The sequence below is a fragment of the Loxodonta africana genome, chromosome 1, assembly GCF_030014295.1.
Source record: "Loxodonta africana isolate mLoxAfr1 chromosome 1, mLoxAfr1.hap2, whole genome shotgun sequence".
Classification (NCBI taxonomy): Eukaryota; Metazoa; Chordata; class Mammalia; order Proboscidea; family Elephantidae; genus Loxodonta; species Loxodonta africana.
In genome coordinates this window covers 16694515-16718856 of record NC_087342.1, presented here as the reverse complement: position 1 = coordinate 16718856, position 24342 = coordinate 16694515, and the positions used below count along the sequence as shown (strand labels likewise).

The 24342-nt window shown below is 38.1% G+C and overlaps 1 protein-coding gene across 2 annotated transcripts in view; it reads left to right on the top strand.

Moving 5' to 3' along the window:
* SNX4 (sorting nexin 4) overlaps positions 1–24342 on the top strand; it is a 127196-nt gene that overhangs the window by 8213 nt on the left and 94641 nt on the right. For both annotated transcript variants that reach the window (XM_064293138.1, XM_064293117.1), the window contains exons 2-6: positions 7401–7522; positions 9745–9880; positions 9956–10105; positions 11322–11369; positions 18089–18144. In XM_064293138.1, coding sequence (XP_064149208.1) covers positions 7401–7522; positions 9745–9880; positions 9956–10105; positions 11322–11369; positions 18089–18144 — 512 coding nt within the window. The remainder of the gene's footprint in view (positions 1–7400; positions 7523–9744; positions 9881–9955; positions 10106–11321; positions 11370–18088; positions 18145–24342) is intronic.

The following is a 24342-nucleotide window of genomic DNA, read 5'->3' as shown; positions in this document are numbered from 1 at the left end:
AAGGCATTTGTGTGGATCATAACAAATTATAGATAATATTACAAAGAATGGGAATTCCAGAACACTTAATTGTGATTATGCAGAACCTGTACATAGACCAAGAGGCAGTTGTTTGGACAGAACAAGGGGATACTGATTGGTTTAAAGTCAGGAAAGGTGTGCGCCAGGGTTGTATTCTTTCACCATACCTATTCAGTCTGTATGCTGAGCAGATAATCCAAGGACCTGGACTGTATGAAGAAGAATTCGGTGTCAGGATTGGAGGAAGACTCATTAACAACCTGTGATATGCAGATGACACAACCTTGCTGAAAGTGAAGAGGACTTAAAGTGCTTATTGATGAAGATCAAAGACTACAGCTTTCAGTATGAATTACACCTTAACATAGAGAAAGCAAAAATCCTCATAATTGGGCCAGTAAGGGACGTCATGATAAACAGAGAAAAGATTGAAGTTGTCAAGGATTTCATTTTACTTGGATCCACAATGAGCACCCATGGAAGCAGCAGTCAAGAAATCAAATGATGCATTGCCTTTGGCACAGCTGCTGTAAAAGACCTATTTCAGGTGTTAAAGAGCAAAGATATCACTTTAGGACCAAGGTACACCTGACCCAAGCTGTGGTGTTTTCAGTTGCCTCATAATGCATGTGAAAGCTGGACAATGAATAAAGAAGACGAAAGAACTGATGCCTTTGAATTGTGGTGTTGGCGAAGAATATCAAATGTACCATGGACTGCCAGAAGAACGAAAAAATGTGTTCTGGAAGAAGTGAAGCCAGAATGCCCTTTAGGAACAAGGATGGCAAGACTTCCTTTCATATAATTTGAACATTTTATCAGGAGGGACCAGTCCATGGAGAGGGACATCTTGCTTGGTAAAGTAGAGGGTCAGCAACAAAGAGGAAGTCTCTTAACGAGATGGATTGACACAGTGGCTACAGCAGTGGGCTCAAGCATAGCAATTGTGAGGATGGCACAGGACTGGGCAGTGTTTTGTTCTATTGTACATAGGGGTCCTATGAGTCGGAACCAACTTGATGGCACCTAACAACAACAATAACAACAAAGTGTTTTTTATAGTCTTTGAAACATGCGCTATGACATCTCTTTTGTGATTTGTGATTTATTATTGGAAAGTATGTGGCAAATCTGATCTTTATTCTTTTTAGAGATCTTGTTTCTTATTCTTCGCCCTGAATCTTGTTAAGACTTTTTTTTCCCCTTGACATGTTTAAATTTCCCAATTCTTTGCACATGGACCACATACTTTTCAATTTGAAGCCTTAGAACTTTTTTTTTTCTGATCTAGGGAATATTTTTATTTCCTTTTCTTCAAGTCCTCTTCACTTTCAGCAAACAAAAAGTGAAGAGGACTTGAAACACTTATTAATGAAGGTCAAAGACCACAGCCTTCAGTATGGATTGCACCTCAACATAAAACAAAAATCCTCTCAACTGGGCCGATGAACAACATCATGATAAACGGAGAAAAGATTGAAGTTGTCAAGGATTTCATTTTACTTGGATCCACAGTCAACAGCCAAGGAAGCAGCAGTCAAGAAATCAAAAGACGCATTGCATTGGGTAAATCTGCTGCAAAGGACCTCTTTAAAGTGTCAAAGAGCAAAGATGTCACCCTGAAGACTAGGGTGGGCCTGACCCAAGCCATGGCATTTTCAATTGCATCATATGCATGTGAAAGCTGGATAATAAGGAAGAACGAAGAAGAATTGATGCCTTTGAATTGTGTTGGCGAAGAATATTGAATATACCACGGACTGCCGAAAGAACGAACAAACCTGTCTTAGAAGAAGTACAGTCAGAATGCTCCTTAGAGGCAAGGATGGTGAGACTGCATCTTACATACATTGGACATGTCAGGAGAAGGACATCATGCTTGGCAGAGTACAGGGTCAGCGGAAAAGAGGAAGCCCCTCAACGAGGTGGATTGACACAGTGGCTGCAACAATGAGCTCAAGCACAACAACGATTGTAAGGATGACTCAGGACCGGGCAGTGTTTCATTCTGTTGCGCATAGGGTCGCTATGAGTCGGAACCGACTTGACGGCACCTAACAACGACATCATTTCCTTTTCTTTTTAATTATACTGATGGTTATTGTTTCTGATCTGTTTATTTTGATTTCTTCTTCAAGAACTTATTATTTAAAGGTTGGTTCTGAGTTTTCTGTTGTCTTTTTTTTTATCTTTTGCTATGATTTTTAACATTAATGATAGACAGTAAATTTTTTTAATGCATTTTCTTTAGTGTGTGATTTAGATAATGTAAGCTTAAGTGCGTAAATTAAATATTCTAACTTCATCTACAATCCTAAAAGTTGATATATTCAGGTTAGCCTCCTTTTGTTCTGTGTGTTAGTATTGACAGTACAGGCAATTTTATGTCATCTACCAACCCTGCTGCATTATTGTGTGCTTGTTTTCATCCTCTAGTTTGTATGATAGCTGATTTGATCCTTTTTGTGTGCGTGTAATTGGATGGTATGTCAAGGTAAATTCATGATTCATACACATTATCTTTTTGGCTGGGAAGATAATTTGTTTTGTCAGTCACATGCTTCCAGAAGTCAGGGAATTTTTCAGTAGAGAAGGTGGTGGTAAATCAGAGTGTTTGGCTGTGGGCTAAAATTATATGTTATTTGTGTATCGGCTTCCTAATTCTAATGTAGTTTGTGCTTATGTAATTTCTTGAGCTTTCTCTTGGTTGAATGATTTCCTCTCATCTCTTATTTTCTCTCTTAGTACGTAAACGCACAACTTATTCTTTATTAAAATGTTGTCCTGTTGGACAACTGAGTGATTTCTGTTTTTGTTGACTGTTAAAAAAAAAAAATTTTTTTTTTTTTAACAGTGCTATTGCATTGAATTGACTCTTTGTTCTCTCTGTCCTTTTTCTTTTTTTTAACATTTTTATCTTGCATTTTTACTCAGCATTTTGGGAGCGCATCCTAAGTGTGTCATCTTTATTCATCATTGATTTTTTTTTTTTTTTGTACTGCTATACAGCTCTTTCTGGACTCTTACCTCATAGGTTTAATTTTCTGTGTAAAGTATCACCATGGTTTTACTGTAGCTTCTCCTTTTACCTTTTGGTTGTTTGTGGCCATCATGTCAGTCAGCTCCAACTCATTGTGATCTTATGTGTAACATAATGGAACATTGCGTGGTCCTGTGCCATCTTCATGATCTTTGATACGTTTGAGTCCACTGTTTGCAGATGTTGTGTGAGTCCATCCCATTGGTGGTTTCCTCATATTTGCAGACCCTCTACTTGGCCAAACATGATGGCCTTTTCTAGCAATTGGTGTTTCCTGATGACATGTCCAAAGTGAGCAAGATGAAGTTTTGCCATTCTTACTTGCAAGGAGCATTCCAGTTTTATTTCTTCTAAGACCGAATTGTTTGTGCTTCTGGCAGTCCGTGGTATGATCAGTGTTCTTCATCAGCACCACAATTCAAATGCATCATTTCTTCTTCTGTCTTCTTTTTTCATTGTCCAGCTTTCGCATGCAAATAAGGCGATTGAAAAGACCATGGCTTGGGTCAGGCACACCTTAGTCATCAAAGTGGCATCTTTGCTTTTTAGAATTTAAAAGAGGTCTTTTACAACAGATTTGCCCAGTGCAATGCTTCATTTGATTTCTTGACTGCTGCTTCTATGGGTGTTGATTGTGGATTCAATTAGAATGACATCCTTGAACAACTTCAGTTTTTTTCTCCATTGATCATGATGTTGCTTCTTGGTCCAGTTGTGAGAATTTTCGTTTTCTTTGTGTTGAAGTGTAATCCATACTGAAGGCTGTTGTCTTTGACTTTCATCAGTAAGTTTTTCAAGTCATCTTTTTTTGGCAAACAAGATTGTATCACGTGTATATTGCAGGTTGTTAATGAGTCTTCTTCCAATTCTGATACCGCACTATTCTTCATATCGTCTGACTTCTCAGGTTATTTGTATGGTACAGACGATGTCGATGTATGGCTGCAGTCATTTTTGAATTATCTTTGGCAAAATATTGCTAGTGTGTGACATTAATGATATTGTTCAATAATCCCTACATTGTTTGATTGCCTTTCTTTGGGATGAGCACAAATATGGATCCCTTCCAGTCAGTTGGCCAGGTAGCTGTCTTCCAAGCTTCTTGACATAGACAAGTGAGTCCTTCCAGTGTTGCATCCGTTTGTTGAAACTTCTCACTTGGTATTCTGTCAGTTCCTGGGGCCTTGCTTTTTGCCAATGCTTTCAGTGCAGCTTGAACTTATTCCCTCAGCACCAGCAGTTCTTGATCATATTCTACCTCCTGAAGTGGAAGAATGTCAATTCTTTTGGTACAGTACCTCTGTGTATTCCTTCCGTCTTCTTTTAATGCTTTCTGCATCGTTCAATTTTTTGCCCATAGAATCTTTCAGCATTGCAACTCAAGGCTTGAATTTTTAGTTCTTTCAGCTTGGGAAATGCTGATCCTATTCTTTGTCTTGGTTTTCTAACTGTAGGTCTTTGTACATTTTATTATAATATACTTTACCTTGTCTTCTTGTGTTGCCATTTGAAATCTTCTGTCCAGCTCCTTTACTTCATCATTTCTTCCATTTGCTTTAGCTACTCTTCATTCAAGAGCAAGCTTCAGAGTCTCTTCTGACATCCATTTTGTTTTTCCTTCTTTCCTGCCTTTTTAATGACGTTTCTTGTATTTTAAATAATATTTTAGTATGTTTTAGGTGAAAGTTTACACAGCAAATTAGGTTCCCCTTTAACAGTTTTGGAGCCCTGGTGATGCAGTGCTTAAGAGCTTGGCTGCTAACCAAGAGGTCAGCAGTTCGAATTCACCAGCTGCTCCTTGAAAACCCTATGGGGCAGTTCTACTCTGTCCTGTAGGGTTGCTATGAGTTAGCATTGACTGAACAGCAATGGGGCTTTTTTTGGTAACAATTCTTATACAGATTGTTCCATGACATTGGTGACAGTTTTTACACTGTGTCAGCATTGTTATTATGTCCATTCTGTTTGCTTGGTTTCCATTGATCTGGCTCCCCTTCCCCGCCTTGCTGTTTCATTTTTGCTTTTGGGTAACTGTTCACCGTTCGGTCTCATGTAGTTAATTGTTTAAGGGAGCACTTCACTCATGGGTGGTATTGTTTATTTTATAAGCCAATCTATTATTTGGCTGAAAGGTGACCTGCAGAAATAGCTTCAATTCCAAGTTCAGAGGGTATCTTAGGGCAATAGTCTCTCGGTGATTCCTCTAGGTTCCAGTACACCCAGCCTTTTTTTAGGAATTTGAGTTTTGTTCTACATTTTTATCCCATTCTATCTGGGACCTTCTATTGCATCCCTGGTCAGAACAGTTGGTTGCGGTAGCCGGGTATCATTTAGTTCTTCTGGTCTCAGGTTTTGAAGAGATCGTGGTTCCTGTGGACTATTACTGTGTTTTTATACAAATAGTGTGCACCTTCTGCGTTTCTTTGCTGGCCATGCCTTACCCACCCCACCCCCGGCGAGGCACCCCGCCTCACAAGCACTGCCATACCAGCCCTCTTCCACATGTTGTTATGCTTCTGTTCTTCAGTCAATAGTGGCCAGTGTGTTAAATCTGTTCTTGAGATGGTCTCTAAATTCAGATGGGATGTGTTCAAAGCCATGCTTTGATTCTTGGGGACTTGCTTTAGTGTTCTTCAGCCTCAATTTGAAATTGCAATGAGCAATTGATAGTCTGTTTCAGCCGCTGGCCCCTGGGTTTGTCTTGACCAATGTTATTGAACTTCTCCATCGCCTTTTTCCACAGATGTAGTTGATTTGATTCCTGTTTCATCCATCCGGTGAGGTCCATGTGTATAGTCGTCCATCATGTTGTTGAAAAAAAGTATTTCCAATGAGTAAATCGTTGGTCTTGCAGAATTCTATCATTCCATCTCTGGCGTCATTTCTGTCACCAGTGTCATATTTTCCAACTACTGATCTGTCCTGGTTTCCAGCTTTCACGTTCAATCACCAATAATTATCAATGCATCTTGATTCACATTCGATCGATTTCAGACTGTGGTAGTAGAAATCTTCAATTTCTTCATCTTTGGCATTTATGGTTGTGTAAATTTGAGTAATGGTTGTATTAACTGGTCTTCCTTGTAGGTGTATGGATATTAACCTATCACTAACAGCTGTTGTATTTCAGGATAGATCTCGAAATGTTTCATTTAACAGTGAACGGCAACACTGTTCCTCTTCAATTTGTCATTCCCGGCGTAGAAGACTGAATGATTGTTGGGTTCAAAGTGGCTCGTACCAGTCCATTTTGGCTCACTAACACCTAGGATGTTGATCTTCAAGTGTTACATCTCATTTTTCATGACTTTCAATTTTTCTCTATTCATACTTTGAACATTCCACATTCTGAGTACTAACGGATGTTTGCAGCGATTACTTCTCACTTTAAGTCATTCCACATCAGCAAACGAAGGTCCCTATGGCTTTACTCCACCCACATCATTAAGATCAACTCTACTTTGAGGAGGCAGTATTTTGAGTGCCTTCCAGCCTGAGGGGCTCCTCTTCCAGCACTATATTGAACAGTGCTCTGTTGCTAGCCATAAGATTTTGACTGGCTAATTTTCAGAAGTAGGTTGCCAGGTCTTTCTTCCTGGTCTGTCTTAGTCTGGAATAAGTGTTGGCTTACCCTTTAGAAACTTTCCCAAATTATAATACACTATCGTGTTCTTATTAAAAACCACTTTGAAAGTGAACGAGGGAGAAAGAGCCAAAGCACAGCTGTTGTCACATGGTCTTACCTTGTCTTCCCTGTGTAGACGTGAAGTGATTTTGAGCGTATTGAGGACCTTTCCTCAGTAAAGCAGTTCTGACACATACGGCCTATGTGTTTAATATTCTCTCTGGTCCATTGGTGTACACCTGGGATGAGATTCCAGTGGGAAAAGAAAGGAATCTCCTCCTCTTCTTAAACCCTGCTGCTGTCTCAAGGGTGGAACCTTTTAACCACTGCCAAAATTTAAAGTTGAATATAATGACTAATTTAAAAAAAAAAATTAAACTGCCTACTGAAAATCTTGCCTTTTGACATAAATACAGTATTTTATTTTTGAGAGAGATTTCTTCATGTGTTTCTATACAGATTTATTTTTGGTCATAAGAATGCTTAAGTTTTAATCATTAATCATTAACTGTATTAAAAAAGGCCTCTGGAAAAGTTTGATGTGCCGCAGTGTGCTGATAAAGAGAGGCATATCATTAGCTGCTAAGTCATTTAGCAATTCAAGAAATACAAGAAACTCTCTTCACTTAGGGACCAAGAGTTTTACTGTAATAGCTGAGTTTTTTTCAATACCGTTTTAAAGGGGTTTTCTTGTTGTTGTGTGTTTTTGTCCAGATGACAGAAAATAATTTTTGGCTGAAGAAGATAGAAATCAGTGTTTCAGAAGCAGAAAAGCGAACTGGAAGAAATGCCATGAACATGCAAGAAACATATACTGCTTACCTCATTGAAACAAGGTGGGTGGTAAGAAGCTTAGGTTTAGACATCTTTGCTAGCTGATACACATTCTCTTGTGTTAACAATTGTGTACAGGTCATTGTCTTTTTAGGGATTGTTTTTTATTTTTGTTTTTTAGTTTTTAAGAGGTTAAGTAAACAGAGTCCTTTGCTATGGTATTCTTGGTATTCTAATGTATTTGTTTTGAGGGGAGAGGTAAGGTTAGTGGAATATTTTGGGGATCTATAATGTTACTTGAGACATGCTTTGGTGGAGTTCTGGGCCTTAGATACAGTCCCATTGCAGTTTTGGGAAAGGATACCAGGATCTCAGGAGCATCCGAAGCAAACTTAGATAGGTGGCTGTGGTTGACAGAGAAGTCTAGGAGTAGAAAATTAAAAAACAACAAGAACAACAACAACAAAAGACCATTGCCGTCGAGTTGATTCCTACTCAAAGTAACCCTATAGGACAGAATAGAACTGCCCCATAGGGTTTCCAAGGAGCTGCTGGTAAATTTGAACTGCTGACCTTTTGGTTAGCAGCCGGACTCTTAACCACTGGGCCACCAGGGCTCCCAAGAGCAGAGACTAAGGTGGGTATATTTGTATAAAAAAGGAATTTTAGAAAGGAGAGAGATAAGGTGGTTCTTTTTAATACTGGATCATGTATGCGTGTGTCTGTGTATACACATACATATGTGTATACATACCACAGAGATTTGTAAGGTGATTTTTTAACTACAGTCCCATGAGAAGTTTTTTTTCAGCTGTAACACAGAGAAGTTTATTTTCTCACAGTAAAGTAGGCTTAAATTGCAAATTCAGGGTGTCAGCTCCACGGGAAGGCTTTCTCTGTCTGTCGGCTCTGGAGGGAGGTCCTTCTTCCCCTGGACCAGGAGCTTCCTGGCACAGGAACCCTGGGTCCAAAGGGTGTGCTCTGCTCTTGGTGCTTCTTTCTTGGTGGTTTAAGGTCCCCCAGTTTTTTTTTTTTGCTTTTTAAAGTTAAATTAGCCACTTAAAAAATGACACTTTAGAAATTAGTGTGAGCTCTAGCTTTCTAAGTAAACTCTTAAGTTTAAAATTAAAAAGGATATTCTTTAGTATATACCTATTTTCATCACCCACTTCGGCAATAAAACTAGCTATTGATTACTTTCATTGTTGGAAGAAAAGCTTGATTTGAATAATCTGAAATAGTTTATAATTGTTAACTCTTCACTTTGAAGTGAATGTATATCATTTATTGTTTCCTTCTTAGCCCTGTTTAATTTGAAACTGGGAGTAAGAAGTGACCATACTTGAGTAAGATAGCTAGACTCTGAGTAAATATTTAAGTGGATCATCAATAAATACGTGGCATACAAAAGTTGTATTCTCCATAAATTTGTTGTAAAATAGCAGTTCTCAAATTTTAATATGAGGAATTCCCCGGAGAATTTGTTAAACTACAGGTTTTTGTGGTGGGGTCCAGGAATTTACATTTTTGAACCAAAACTGTGTTTTGATATAGATGGGCCATGGACCGTAATTTGAGAAATATTGTCTTTTGGCCTTGATTATGGTGTCTTTTAAAATACAAAAGTTTTAAATTTTAAGATTGTCAAATTTATCTGTCTTATGAAATTCTTGCCTACCCCATGTGATACAGATACTCACTTTGAGAAATTTTTTTTTCAAATAGATTATTTTATAAGCACAGTATCCCCAAGGTTAATTGGACTTCAGACAACTAAACCCATTGCCAACAAGTCAATTCCGATTTATAGCGACCCCATAGGACAGAGTAGAGCTGCCCTGTACAGTTTCCAAGGAGCGGCTGCACCACCAGGGCTCCTTCAAACAGCTAAAACCCTCAAATATCTTAATTTAATCATGTAGAGTTCTTTCTGTTTCTCCTGAGCTCAAATAGGTTTTCTGTAACAGAAGGCAGGTGGTTAGGAGTGAGGGTTTTGGCGTCAGATGGATCCGAGTTATCTACCCATAGATCCCTGTGACTGCAGGCAGAGCAGACACTGTGCTGCTGCTTCCTCATCTGTAAAATGGGGATATCTCTGCTGCACAGGGTCGTTACAGGGATGAAATAAGATAAGTCATGACAAATGCTTCACTCAGGGTCTAGTTCGTAAGTGTTCAGTCAGTGGAGTTGTGATTTTTAAAGGAGGCTGTGTGTATGTGTATGTATTTGTGTTTTTTTTTTTTTTTTTTTTTGATAAAATAAATGTTCTTCTGTTCCTTTTCAGGTCTGTTGAACACACTGATGGTCAGAGTGTCCTGACAGACTCGCTGTGGAGGCGGTACAGTGAATTCGAGGTGTTGAGAAACTACCTTTTAGTTTACTATCCACATGTCGTTGTGCCACCGCTACCGGAGAAAAGGGTAAGACGGGAAACAGCAGTAATTGAGAAGTCCTTAGCACTGAGAGTGTTCTTAATGACTTTTTTGTTTAACTAGGCAGAATTCGTTTGGCACAAACTTTCTGCTGACAACATGGATCCGGATTTTGTGGAAAGACGACGGATTGGTTTAGAAAACTTCCTCCTGAGAGTTGCTTCACATCCCATTCTTTGTAGAGACAAAATATTCTATTTGTTTTTAACACAGGTATTTTCCTTTTATTTGGGCTTTTTAAAAAATCCGTTTGACTTGGAATTTTTTTTTTTCTTCTAAGTTACAGAATGCTTATTATTTTTAAGGACCTTTTTTGAGTATCATTGTTTACTTATATGTATTTCATTACTTTTGTTTTAATTTTCAAAATTAGTGACCTACATCAGTTCTTTTGGATGACATTTTTAGACTTAAAGATACTAAGGAAGTTACTTTCTGGTATCACTTGAATGATATCAAAGTTAGGCTTCAGTTCTTTGAAGCCCAGATCTGTAAAAGCTTGGGTCCACGTTTTGGTCATCTTTTGGAATCTGGGTTGTATGTTTAATTTTAAATTGAAATGAATTCTTTTTTTTTGTTTTTCCTAAATTTTATTTATTTGTTGTTGAGAGTATACACAGGAAAGCATACATCAGTTCAACAGTTTAGACATGTACAATTTAGTGGGATTGATTACGTTCTTTGAGTTGTGCAGCTATTCTCACCTTCCTTTTCTGAGTTGTTCCTCATTAACATAAACCCACTGCCCCCTAAGGTTCCTATCTAATCTTTCGAGTTTTTGTTGTAAATTTGATCCCATATAGATAGTTCAGAAACCCTGGTGGCATAGTGGTTAAGTGCTACGGCTGCTAACCAAGCGGTCAGCAGTTCGAATCTGCCAGGCGCTCCTTGGAAACTCTATTGGGCAGCTCTACTCTGCCCTGTGGGGTCACTATGAGTTGGAATCGACTCGACGGCAGTGTGTTTGGTTTATAGATAGTTCTTTAAAAAATGTAATTCTCAAGGCAGACCTTTTTTTTACTAATTGAGCTAAAGTGTTGTTCAGTTTTAAGATGACTTCAGGGGATATTTTTGGTTTAAGATTTAAAGATTATCTCAGGGCAGTAGTTTCAGGGGTGCACCCCTCCTCCATGGCTCCAGAAAGTCTAAGTCCGTGAGAATTTGAAATTCCATTCTGAATTTTCCCCCTTTTGATCAGGATTCTTTTATGGAATCTTTGATCAAAATGTCAGTAATGGTAGCCGGGCACCATCCAGTTCTTCTGGTCTCATGGCAAAGGAGGCAGTTGTTCACGGAGAGAATGAATTCTTTTTAATCTTTCTCCCATCTCACCTGAAATAAGAACAGCATTACGGGTATTTACTCAACTTGTAATATTCCTTAAGAGTTGTTTTGTTTTGCAATAATGATTTCTAAAATTAATTTTTAGGAAGGTAACTGGAAGGAGACTGTGAATGAAACTGGGTTTCAGCTAAAGGTAAGATTGTTTGTATGAAATAATTTGTCATGTTTCTTTATGGTTCCCAGCACAGTGCCACGCGCTTAGTGGGTGTTTGGTGAATGTTGGAAATAGTCCTTGCAGCTAATATCATTGGTAAAGTTTTTGAAGAAACACTGCGATTCTCTTTTGATTTGTGTAGTTTTAGTTACTAGTGAAACTATGATGGGCGAATGTATGAGCTTAATTCTATGGGGAAAGAACATTTTGAAGCAATAATTTAGATACAAGCTGTAGATCTTTCCGACAGTGTACTTTGCATCTTCTTTTTCCCTTCCCACTTGTATCGCTGTCCCCAACAATTGTTCACTCTTTATCAGAGATGAAAGATACTTCTCAGGAATTCAGCTTGGATTTTCCAGCCTTAGTATACTAAAAGATGGCTCAGCAGTCATGCATATTCTGTCTACTGGGACATGGTGACCAGTTTTAAATGGCACAAAAGTCATTTTGAATTAGCATCTTTTAATGATACAGTCAAGGAGCCCTGGTGGCACAGCGGTTTAAGTGCTTGTCTGCTAACTGAAAGGTTGGCAGTTTGAATCCACCCAGCTGCTCTGTGGGTGAAAAGACCTGGTGATCTGCTCCTGTACGGATTATAGCCTAGGAAACCCTATGGGGCAATTTTACTCTGTCACATGGGATCTGCTGTATGTCAGAGTTGACCCGACAGCACACGGTAACAACAGTGATAGTCTTATTTAGGTTTGTATAGCTTTTAAATTTTAGTCATTAAAATTAATGTTTGGGAATGAGATTGGGGAAGGAGGATAGCTAACACATAGTCTAGAGAAGATGCACTGGATTATTATCTTAAACTGAGGAGCGTAGTGGTGGTAGGACAGCCACCTTAACGCCACCCTGCCCTCCATTTCTTCCCTGAAAGTGATATAACACAAGTTACTGCAAATTTTTGGAAGATTTTTCTTTGTCCTGGGTTTCAAATTTTTGGATGTTTTCATCTCTTTAGTAGTTGATATCACAGGAATGTCTTAACTTCCTGAGATAGGGTTAATCTCATTCTGATTGTCTTCCAAGAATTCCAGGAATAAAAGATTTCCATATTTTGTTTAAACTGAATAGGTAGGTAGAAAAATATAAATTGATATAATATATAATAGAAATTGATTAACTATTCACAAGAATATATGGTACCAGAAGTTCAGTAGATCCAGCCAACAAGAACTGAAATGTATTTCTCATAATTTAAAAAACATCTCCTAGAGATTTATACTTGGCATATAGGTATTTGAAATTTAGCACAGAATAAACTAGAAAGAGAATTTTTTTTTTCTGGACAGAAAATTTAATCAAATATCTAATTCTCTCTTAAGGTCATTCTAATTTATAAATATTTTGTTGGCAGACATACGTTAAAAAAAAACACAATTTTCTTGATTGTATTCCATCACTTTGTGGTGCTCAAAGGGAATGCTGGAATTTTAGTTTAGAAATGAGTTTTAAAATAAAACTAAGAAATGATTTATATTGTTTTTGATAGCGTTTTCTGAGAAACAGTCCGAGATATGTTAGAAGCTAATAAGGACTATAAAACTAAAGTGCAGTTCATTTGTGATTTCTCTTTATATTTATATTTAAATAAATTTTTGTCATTGATTTAGTCCTTAGTTTAGGTACTAGTTATGGATTGTTTGTCCTTGAATCCAATTTTGATTCTAAGTTTTGTGACCTTGAGAAAACCTCAGGTTTCTCCCTACATAATAGAATATACTGATGGCAGAGTGCTTTGATTCTTGTATGTAGGTGTTTAATATTTAAGCATTTGATACTTGGGTGTAGGTACTAATATTTAAGTATATACTTAACATTCAGTATTAATAATTTAAAAAGACAGACTTTTAACAAAGTAGACCAGAAATAAAATGTATGGGGAAACCCACATGTCTTACTATATTCCTTATTTTGCTGTGGCTGCTACTTGTTTTGAGTCCTTGCTTCCATCAAGGAAATGGGGCTTTTGGGGACAACCTCACACATATACCTATACACATACACACACACACACACGCACATATGTGTATGAGTTGTCCTTATACGTATTATATGACCATATATGTATATATATATATATATATACATATATGGTCATAATTAACTTATTTGAAGGCCATGTATTTGGCAGTCACAACTAACCCGATCACAGTTGAAAGCTGAGATGTAAACAAAACTGACTTCTGAGATGTTCAAATGGACCTTAACAAGGCTTACTACTATGGTTGTAGAAGTACTTTGTTCCTACAGATAGGGTCCACATAATTTTCATTATAGTCGTTATTCAAACAAACGTGACTATCTAGTTTCTAGGTCACAGCGTAGTAGAAGCAGGAAATTACAAAGGTCTAAAAGTGAGTACCACTGGAGGCAGCATACTGTGAGAGTAATGAAAATTGACACCTGAGCCTGGTAGCGAAGAAGGAGACAGCAATGACCTGAGAGTCAGGACACTGCAGTGTGGGGCATTTGGCATGGGGCTGAGGCCCCCACATACCTGTGCAGCCCCTAGGGCTTTACTGCATGACAGGTGGGTTCACTCTTAGTTGTTTCTGTGGTTACCTCAAGAAAAAGGTTGACTATGCCTGGTGTATACTCTTCAAGTCAGTGTTTCTTAAAGTGTGGTCAGCGGACTATGTGCATCTCAGTTGTCAGAATTTTATGAATTCTGATGCCATAAGGTTGCTAGGAGTCAGGGCTGACTGGACGGCACCTGACAACAACAGGATCCATCCCAGACGTAGTGATTGCACTCAGCCTAAAGTTCGGCAACTATTTATTGCTCTAAGGTAATAGTGAAGAATATTTTTAGGAAGAGAATTTTAGGAAGATTGTCAGAAATGGTATAAGTTTTTTTTTTTTTAGTGGAAGAATAAGCTTTTAGTGGGGAACCTGATAAGTTAGGTAAGTTTCTTTTCTGAGGACCATCATCATCAATACTCGCTGCTTACCATGTGCTAAGCCCTATACTATAATCGTGCAGTATTTTTTATGTATATTATCTAATTTCATGCTTAGTATAGCCTCAGTACCTTTGTGGTTAGTCAGTGTTACTTCTACTTTGTAGATGAAGAGCTCTAGAAAGTGACTTACCCAAGGTCACATAGCTGAGAGTGAAAGAAGCCGAATTCATGTGTATATCTAACTCAAGGCCCTTCTTAGTTACCATTCCATGTTACCTCCCTTTTTGCTTACGTAATTAATATATGTGGAAAGGCTTGGTGAAGTGTTATTTTAAGCTATATTTCTGTGAAAATGAGATCTTTCTGAATCAGACCAAGTATTTATATTTTATAAGAATATTTGACTTTGGCTGTTGGATCTGCCATCCTCAAAATTTGAAATGTTGTCAGCTTACTTTAATTTTCCTTTTTTTTCCCCCAAACACATTTAATTTAATCTATAGCTTTGGCTCACTAGGTTAATATTCTTTCTTGAGTCTTTTTAGAGTACCATATTTTTACACAAATAACACGTGCCTTCTGTGTTTGTTTACCAGCTGCATCTTCACCCCGAGGTATTTTCACAAGCGCGTTATGCTAATGTTTTTACAGCAATTGTGGAAGAGGATTGGCTTGGCGGTGCTTGTGAGGGTGCTTGCAGGAGGGCGAGGCCAGCAAACAAACAGAAGGTGCTTGCTATTACGTAAAAATGCAGTAATTATTGTACTTAGCAAGGTAACTATATGGAGTCCCTGGGCTGTGCAGAAGGTTAACACGCTTGGCTGCTAACTGAAAGGTCGGCGGTGCCTCAGAAGAAACGGCTAGTGATCTACTTCCGAAAAATTAACCATTGAAAACCCTGTGGAGCGCAGTTTTACTCTGACACACGTGGGTTCACCATGAGTCAAATCATCTTGATGGCAACTGGTTTTTATTTGGTTTGGAATTATAAGCTAGTTGCTTTAATATAGAGTAGTATTGTTTTAATAGTTAGCTCAGTCAGAAAGTAAGCATCATTTCACATGCCCAAATCTTAAAAGAATTTAGGCTGACTCAAAAGAATCTGGAACCCTGTCTTTTACTGAGAGGGGGGACTGCCAGAGCCAGGGCCTGGGCCCGTAGGATCTCTGCTAACCTATGTATTGCACAGGAACTCCGAGAGTTGCAAATTCTAAATGTTGGGTACCTACAGGGTGTGAGGTTATTCTAGGTGTTGTCAATACAGGGGTGAATGAGCTGGAAGCAATGTCTTTTCTTATGGAGCTGATATTTTAATGGTTGGAGACAATAAATTAACATTTAAATAAAAAATAAGATACTTTAAGATATGGGTAAGTCGTGTAAAAGAAATAAGGCAGGCCACTGTTAAAGAGTGTGATGGCAGGGGTTATTTTTCAGGGGTTACTTTGCTAAAGAGTGACCATAAAATTGATTGTCCAAAAGGGAATACTCTTGAGAGTAAAAGGGGGCACTATTAATAATTAAAGTAGGACAATAGGTGTAAACCAGGACTGTTCTGGGCAGACTGGCCCCATAGTCACCTGACTCTGTGGAGATAACATGTGAGCTGAACCTGCAGTAGAGTGAACGCAGAGGGCCAAGGAAGAGGAATGTTAGAGAGATGCCGCCTCTAGGTAGTGGCTTTCTAGGGAAGGGAAACAAATAGGTTTGGAGGAAGATAAGAATCAGAAAATGAAATAATGAAGGACCAGAAGTGCAGGGCAAGGAGAATAATTGCAAAGGGAGGAGGAGGTGAGGAATAAAGGGGAACATTGGGAGAGGTAGCAGGATGGGGTTATAGAATAGTTGGGGTTATAGACTGGTTGGAGTTATTCATTCATTCAGCCAGTACTTGTTGCATGTTTACCTTGTGCCAGGCCTTGTGAGGCACTGGGGATATAGCAATGAGCAAAGCAGATAAAGAGAATTGCCCGATCAGCCCTTGTGTAACTCCAAGAGGGCACATTCACACTGTGCTTTTTTATGGCACTTATATTCTAGTGGAAGGAAACAGCAGAGAAACAAGTACACGAATGGAAGATGACTTCAGATATTGCTGTTTTAAAGGAAATAAAATAGGGTAGTATGAAACAGTGAGGGGTTAGAGACCTCTTTGGATTTTTAATAGGGAATCTGGTAAGTTAGGTGATGATCCGTCAGATTTGGACTGATCCAGATAGTTTTTCCAGCTTTGGGAAGAAGTTTCTGGTTTGGTGACCTTTTAGACGACTTCCCTTTTTATGGAATCTTGTGAAATGATGGGCAAATTCAGTTGGGCATGATGATGGCCCTGACACGACAGAATGTTTGGTAAACAAAAACTTGGATGATGACATTTTATACTTTATGTGACTTCTAAATTGGTGACATAAAAAGTAAATTGGTGGTATTAAAAAGCATGAGGTTTAAGAAAAGATACAAATGAAGTTTTTTGTTCTTTAGTTGTGAGTTTCATGTAACTTGCAGGTGGCTATAACATCATTAACATTTATGAGATCCTTGGTGTTCAGTGATTTTAATTTACTTAAAGAACACAAGGGAATAGCATATGCCTTAAATTCATGGATGCTTTTATTCATAAGGACTTTAACGTGTATTAGCTCGTTTAGCCTTTGAGATGTAGAAAGACCAAGAATTGGTGAAATACTGGTTTTCGAAATAAGAGAAGCCCCTGGAATCCCTGATAAATTAAGCAGCGATCATGCTTCAAATCCCTTTTGGGCTGGAGTTTCAGGAGGCTGAGTTCGTGGAGTAGCATACTTGTTGCCTTTGTTTTTATTTACCCAGTAATCTGGAGAGTCCTAGTGATTTTTTTTTTTTCTTTTTCTTTCTTTTGTTTGTTGGGAGTATTTGTAATTGTGGGTTGGAAGTTGGAATAATGTAAAAATTATCTGATTGGGATTTTTGAAACCAAACCACAATTTGAAATTGGTTCCTGATTGAGCTAACTTTTAAGAGCCCTCTAATTCCTGTGCCTTGGTCAGAAAAGTTATTTGTTTTTTATGAGAACTTGTTAAATACAAATTTAATTCAGTGAAATAATCATTTATTTTGGTGGTCTCTGTCCCTTCTTTGAGAGCAATTATCTAGAGATAAGTAAAGCTAATTAATAAGGTTTATTTTTTTGTAGCACCTTCTGCCAGGTCCAAAGCAGCTTGGGGTCACCATGAGTCAGAAACGACTCAATGGCGACTAACAAGAAGACGCTTGTTTTCCTTTAATGCACAATGTTGTTGTTATTAGTTTAGTATAGGCATTCCTGTACATATATATTTTTTCTCTAAAATACTGTACATGAAAGTGACGAAAACTATTTTCCATTTGGTTGGGGTTCCATTTGAGAACTACCTTCAGTAAGACATAGGCTACAAAATAGTCATTTTATTTCATTTATGTATACAAATCATTGCTTTTCTGTGGCTTAGAGAAAAGGTAAACTACTTTTTTTCACATAACCAATTCTGAGTTATGATAACGCTGAGCTTTGTGCCTCATCGTGGATTGGTGTTGACAGTGGTTTTACTTTGGTATCGTTGAATATCACGCGTTCAGTTTAATGTATAACGTGTTTTCAAAAATAAACTTACTAAACTGCTATTTTTTTAGGTATGTTTAGTGTGTGTGACACAAAATAGTATGAAGAAAATTGTACTTGAGCATCGTAATTCTAAAGGGAAAGTAAAACTGTTTGAATTTTATACCCTGCAATGTAATTGTATTAAGTTAACAAATTATTTTTTCCAGGCAGACTCCAGGTTAAAAGCGCTTAATGCAACATTCAGAGTGAAAAACCCAGACAAGTAAGGTTTTGTTTTAATAACAGTTACAATGTTGTTCTGAATGATGCCTATCAGTCTATTTAATTTTTCATTTCTGAATGTATGCACTTTATTTGCTAAATATTTTAAATAGTGATTCACATTCAGTAAAATCCTTTTAAAGTCTAAAACTGATTTTGAAATTTGGGTAACTTGATTGGGTTTAAGGTTGTAAGTAACTGATGGAAGTTTTAGAAAATTAAACGCTGCTTTTTTGTAGAAGGAGTTATTAAATGTTGCTGAGGTATCAGAAAAATGAGAAAGTAATTTTAATTTCATATAAAATAGTTTTTCTTTCATGACCTTGCTTGTCAAATATGTGTAAAACTCAAGACAATTATATGTTATTTATATTTTTAATAATTAACTGTCTACCTTATATACCAAGAAAACCTGGTAGATAAATGCATATGACATAATAAATTCATGTAGTGTTTTCGTGGAGATATGTGAAAAATACTTGACTTCATTCTTGTCAGTGTGGTGTTCCTATATTAAAGAAAGGTGGTATATTTAGGAACGGCTTTCCCTGAGGATGGAACCAAGGCTTTTCTTAAGATTTTGGGTTTCCTCTTTCACACTATTCATTATAGGCACCTTTACCTAGCACTAAAAGGATTCAGCTGAGAGAGTTTTTCAGTTAGAAATGTACTTAGGCAGATATGGCTTTTCCATTTTGGGGGAATAAAGTACAAAATCTGTTACAATTTCTCTAGTTAGTCCTTTAGCATTAATTTCTACGTAGCAAAGACCAAGCTTGCATGATGTGGTGACCTATGATGCCTGACTTTGTAAACCATAGTGCATTAGTAATAATGCCTCTGATTTTTAATATAAATGGTGAATATAAAATACAAACAAATATTTAACAGTCTTGGTAATTAGGGAATTATGACGGTAACCACTGAGGATTTTGTGTTACAGTGACATCCATGGTGTATAAGACGTGTTCTCTAGACTAAAGAAGCCTGGTGGTCCAATGATTAAGCACTTGGCTACCAACCAAAACGTCAGTGGTTCAAGCCTACCAACTGTTCCGCAGGAGAAGAGTCCTGGCAATCTGTTCCCATAAAAAGTAGAGCCTAGAAGACCCTATGGGGGCAGTTCTGCTCTGGCACATTGGGTCACTATGTGTCAGAGTTGACTTGATGGCACACAACAACAACAACTCTAGATTAAGATCTAAAATTATGTCACCCTCGAGAAAAAAGTTGTGGAAAACCTCAAAAGCTAAGTTTATGAAATTGGTGGGTGCACATTCATTAGGGGAGCATGTAGGTGAGAGTGTCGGAACCCTTCTTAATATTTTGGCAATGGATTGTTTTTCTCCCCTTTTCTGACGTAACCAGATTTTCTGACGTAACCAGATTTTCTGAATTGCTAAATTTTATTTAATATTCATATTATATATAAAATTTTAAACATGATATGACCAATAATTAAGACAGTTTTTTGCCACTGAGTTCTTGTTAAAGTATATAATTAGGGATGGAACTTGTTTGTCTTGAATTCTAGATAAGAGCATTGTCTACGTCAGTCATTGTTATAACAGATTCTTAATCTACAGAATCTCTGCCTAGCTGGCCCAGTGGATCAATTATTATACAGACCATAATTTAAATGGTTTTACATTACTAAAATAGTAAACCAGAAAGGTGGTATCCAGAAGGATGTATCAAAATTATTCTTTTAATACTTGTTTCATGCATGTTTATCTTTTCCCAAACTAGATTGTTAAGGACTGTAAGCAGGAGAACTTGGAGTCTTCTACGTGGCCTCCAAAAACCAAAACACCAAACCCCTTGCCATCAAGTCAATTCTGACTCATAGTGACCCTATAGGACTGAATAGAATTGCCCCACAGAGTTTTCAAGGCTGTAATCTTTATGGAAGCAGACTGCCACATCTTTCTCCCGCAGAGCAACTGGTGGGTTTGAACTGCTGACCTTTCAGTTAGCAGCTGAGCACTTCAACCACCGGACCACCATGGCTCCAGTTTAGATAGCCTTAGGTACTCTCTGAGCACTTTTTTTAAAAATAATTTTTATTGCTCTGAGTACTTTTTGCATCACATTAATTATATATTTTTCTTAAAAGAGATGTACCTAAGGTTTACCTCCATTCATTGAACTCATATTGTTGCAAATAAGTTAAACCCAGTAAGACAAAATCTAGATGATAAACTGAACAGATTATACAAGTGTTTACATAGTTTTTAAAAATTTTTTTTATTGTGCTTCAAGTGAAAGTTTACAAATCAAGTCAGTCTCTTATACAAAAATTTATATATACCTTCTGTATACTCCTAGTTGCTCTCCCCCTAATGAGACAGCACATTCCTTCTTTCCAGTCTCTATTTTCATGTCCATTCGGCTAGCTTCTGACCCCCTCTGCCCTCTCATCTCCCCTCCATATAGGAGCTGCCCACATAGTCTCATATGTCTACTTGAACCAAGAAGCTCACTCCTTACCAGTATTATTTTCTATCCCATAGTCCAGTCCAATCCCTGTCTGAAGAGTTGGCTTTGGGAATGCTTCCTGTCTTGGGCTAACAGAAGGTCTGGGGACCATGACCTCCAGCGTCGTTCTAGTCAGTCAGACCATTAAGTCTGGTCTTTTTATGAGAATTTGAGATCCGCAACCCACTGCTCTCCTGCTCCCTCAGGGGTTCTTTGTTATGTTCCCTGTCAGGGCAGTCACCGTAGTAGCTGGGCAATACATAGTTATTTTTAAATCTACTATTGCTAACTTCAGATGTCCCTATTCCCATAGCTCTGCTTTCTCAGTTATAGTAGGAATAGAGTCTGGAGGCCCCAGGGAAACAACGAAAACTGGTAAATGAAATTCTGATTAAATAAAAAAAGGAGAGGCTTTAAGTTTAATGTTTTATTTCTTTTAAAAAAATCTGAGTCAAATAAAGTAAAATGTGAAGAACTGATTAAAAAAAAAAAAAAATCTGCTGTCTCCAACAGAGATAAGAAAGAATAACCACTCATGTCCTGGACTACTGTGCACAGAAGTTTTATCTACTGTGGCTTCAGTTGCCTGTTTTTTTTGCTTAAAAAAAATCTAACTTTAGTTAAATCCTGTATAAAATTATGGTTTTCTTCTTTTAAAAGAAAGCCAGGCTACACAGTCAGGTAATTGAGATTATGATTTGCTCAGGTTATCCCTTGAGTTTCCCAACTATCAAGTTATGTTACTTTCCCATGCTGAGTTTGGGACAGGAAGTACTTACTGATAGGGAGGGGAGGTTTATACGGTAAATTTTCTTCAAAGAGCTCAAGGCACCTAAGAACTGGAGGGAAGAAAAGGAGGTTGAGGAGTGAGCTGATATATTATTTCTAAGTCACTCAGACTACTAGAATTCATTGACGTAATGGTCATATATAAGTTAGGAAGACATATAAGAGATTCTGTATGACTTGGATCTGTAGTTGGGTAGAGAAAACTAGGGCCGTATGAAAATATGAAAGCCATGTGACATAGAGGACAGTTAGATCCCAAACTATTTATGTCACGGGTCTTTGAGATGGGAGAAATGCATTCAAAAAAAGGCTTGATGGTGGTTATTTTCAAGATGGGCCTTAAGTAATTGGTGAGATTTGATTAGGCGAGACACCTGTCCAGGTTTAGAGGGGGAGATGACTGCCAAGTAAATGAATGTAGACTGTGGAGATTAAAGGGCAGCATAAGAACCTGTAATGGTAACAGGACTGTTTTGAGGAGATCGAAATTAAGGTTGGTTGAGGCCATGTTGATTTTGCCCCACAGATAAGGATTTTAGATATATAGTATTAAAGAAAGGGAGTTTTATATCACCATTTCCCTACTCAGGACTGCCTTTGACTCCCTCCTTTCAAGTGAAACTAACAGCATTCTGGCTTTATTATATATGATTTTTAGTCTTTTATCTCTCTTTAAGAACACCTAGGAGCACAGTGGTTAAAACTCTCAGTTGCTAGCTGAAAGGTTGGCTATTCAAACCCACCAGAAGCTGCATGGGAGAAAGATGTGGTAGTCTGCTTCCTTCAAGTTTACAGCCTATGGGGCAGTTTTACTCTGTCCTATAGGGTCTCTATAAGTTGCTTCCTGATGAAGTGATCAGCTGGGAGGCTGTCCCCTGGCCCTTTAAAGAAATTGTGCCACTCTGTTAGTCAGATAGAGAAACCATATATGCCTTATTCATTCTCTGACCAAAATTGTTGGGACCTTTCATCTCAATTCAAGAAACCTCTGCTTCATTTAATTTAAGTGTTCCAAGTCTTACTGTTTATATTCTTAGAAATTTTTTCATAACCAAACGTGACAACTAATAATTTTATAGTCATGCCAGCTCTAGAGTTGGGGAGCTAGGTCCTTAGGGAATCTGATCAAGTCTGCAGAAGCTACAGAAGGCTGAAGCTTGTAGAATTTCTGGCTCTTGGGGGGTCCCAGCACAAGATCTCATCAAGGACAGGGTTTAATGAACTATTTGTCTCTTAACATTCAAATTTGTGTCTTAATTGCTGAGGGAAAAATTATACCAGTTAAAACCTAATTGGCCCTACATAAAGAAAGCAGTTCACACTTATCTAAGATAATACGTTCTTTTGTGAATTCAGTTTTATTTAAAGATGTAAAAATTTTTTTCACTAGGTAGTACATTCTCATGGCTAAGCAAATGTATATGTAGATAGATAGAAACAGAAAAGTAGACAGTGAAAAGTCTCACCCCGTACCCATCTGTCCATTCCTACTCTCCCTTCTCAAAGATTGACACTTAATTCATTTTTAGGTTTATATCCCTTCAGAACTTTATCCTACAAATGCAAGCAAAATTAGATAGTACATGTGTTAGTCATCTAGTGCTACTGTAACAGAAATACCACAAGTGGATGGCTTTAACAAAGAGAAATTTATTTTCTCACAGTCTGTTGTTAGGTGCCGTCGAGTCGGTTCCGACTCATAGAGACCCTATGCACAACAGAACGAAACACTGCCCAGTCCTGAGCCATCCTTACAATCGTTATGCTTGAGCCCATTGTTGCAGCCACTGTGTCAATCCACCTCGTTGAGGATCTTCCTCTTTTCCGCTGACCCTGTACTCTGCCAAGCATGATGTCCTTCTCCAGGGACTGATCCCTCCTGACAACATGTCCAAAGTATGTAAGACTCAGTTTCGCCATCCTTGCCTCTAAGGAGCATTCTGGCTGTACTTCTTCTAAGACAGATTTGTTCGTTCTTTTGGCAGTCCATGGTATATTCAATATTCTTTGCCAACACCACAATTCAAAGGTGTCAGTTCTTCTTCAGGCTTCCTTATGCATTGTCCAGCTTTCACAGTCTTGTAGGTTACAAGTCCAAATTCAGGGCGTTGGCTCCAGGGGAAGGCTTTCTTTCTCTGGCTCTGGAGGAAGGTCTTTGTCCTCAATCTTCCCCTGGTCGAGGAGCTTCTCAGGTGCAGGGACCTCAGTTCCAAAGGATGTGCTCTGCTTCCGGCACTGCCTTTTTGGTGGTATGAGGTCCCCAACTCTCTGCTTGCTTCCCTTTCCTTTTATCTCTTGACAGATAAAAGGTGGTGCAGGCCACACCCCAGGGAATCTCTCTTTACCTTGGATCAGGGGTGTGACCTGAGTAAGGGTGGTGTTACAATCCCACCCTAATCCTCTCAACATAAAATTACAATCACAAAATGGAGGACAACCACACAGTACTGGCAATCATGGCCTAATCAATTTGACACATACTTGTTGGGGGAGGGACACAATTCAGTCCCTGACAGTACATTTTCTGCCTTCACATCTGGGGTGTCGCAAGGGAGACCAGGCATGCATTTGTATTCCACTTAACTGCTAGCCAGTCTTGTCACCCCTTCTATCTTTGAGGTTTGTTTTCTTAGGTGAAAAGCATCGCCTTGTGAGGAGCAAGAGTGATAGAGGTGAAATATTTTATCTAATGTTTTAATGCCTTCAAATGAAATAACAAGTTACAATAGTTGTACATTCACCTCCTTATGTGTGGAATAACTCATTTATTATTAAATAGATACTTTATTGACTCCCTGTTTTATTTCAGGCACTGGGTGAAGAAGGTAGAAGGTCCTTTTCCCATAAAATTTACAGTCTGGGTGGGAGATGGAAAGAGACAGACAAGTAAACATGCACTTACAATATGCTGGGGCATGTACAACAGTAGGAA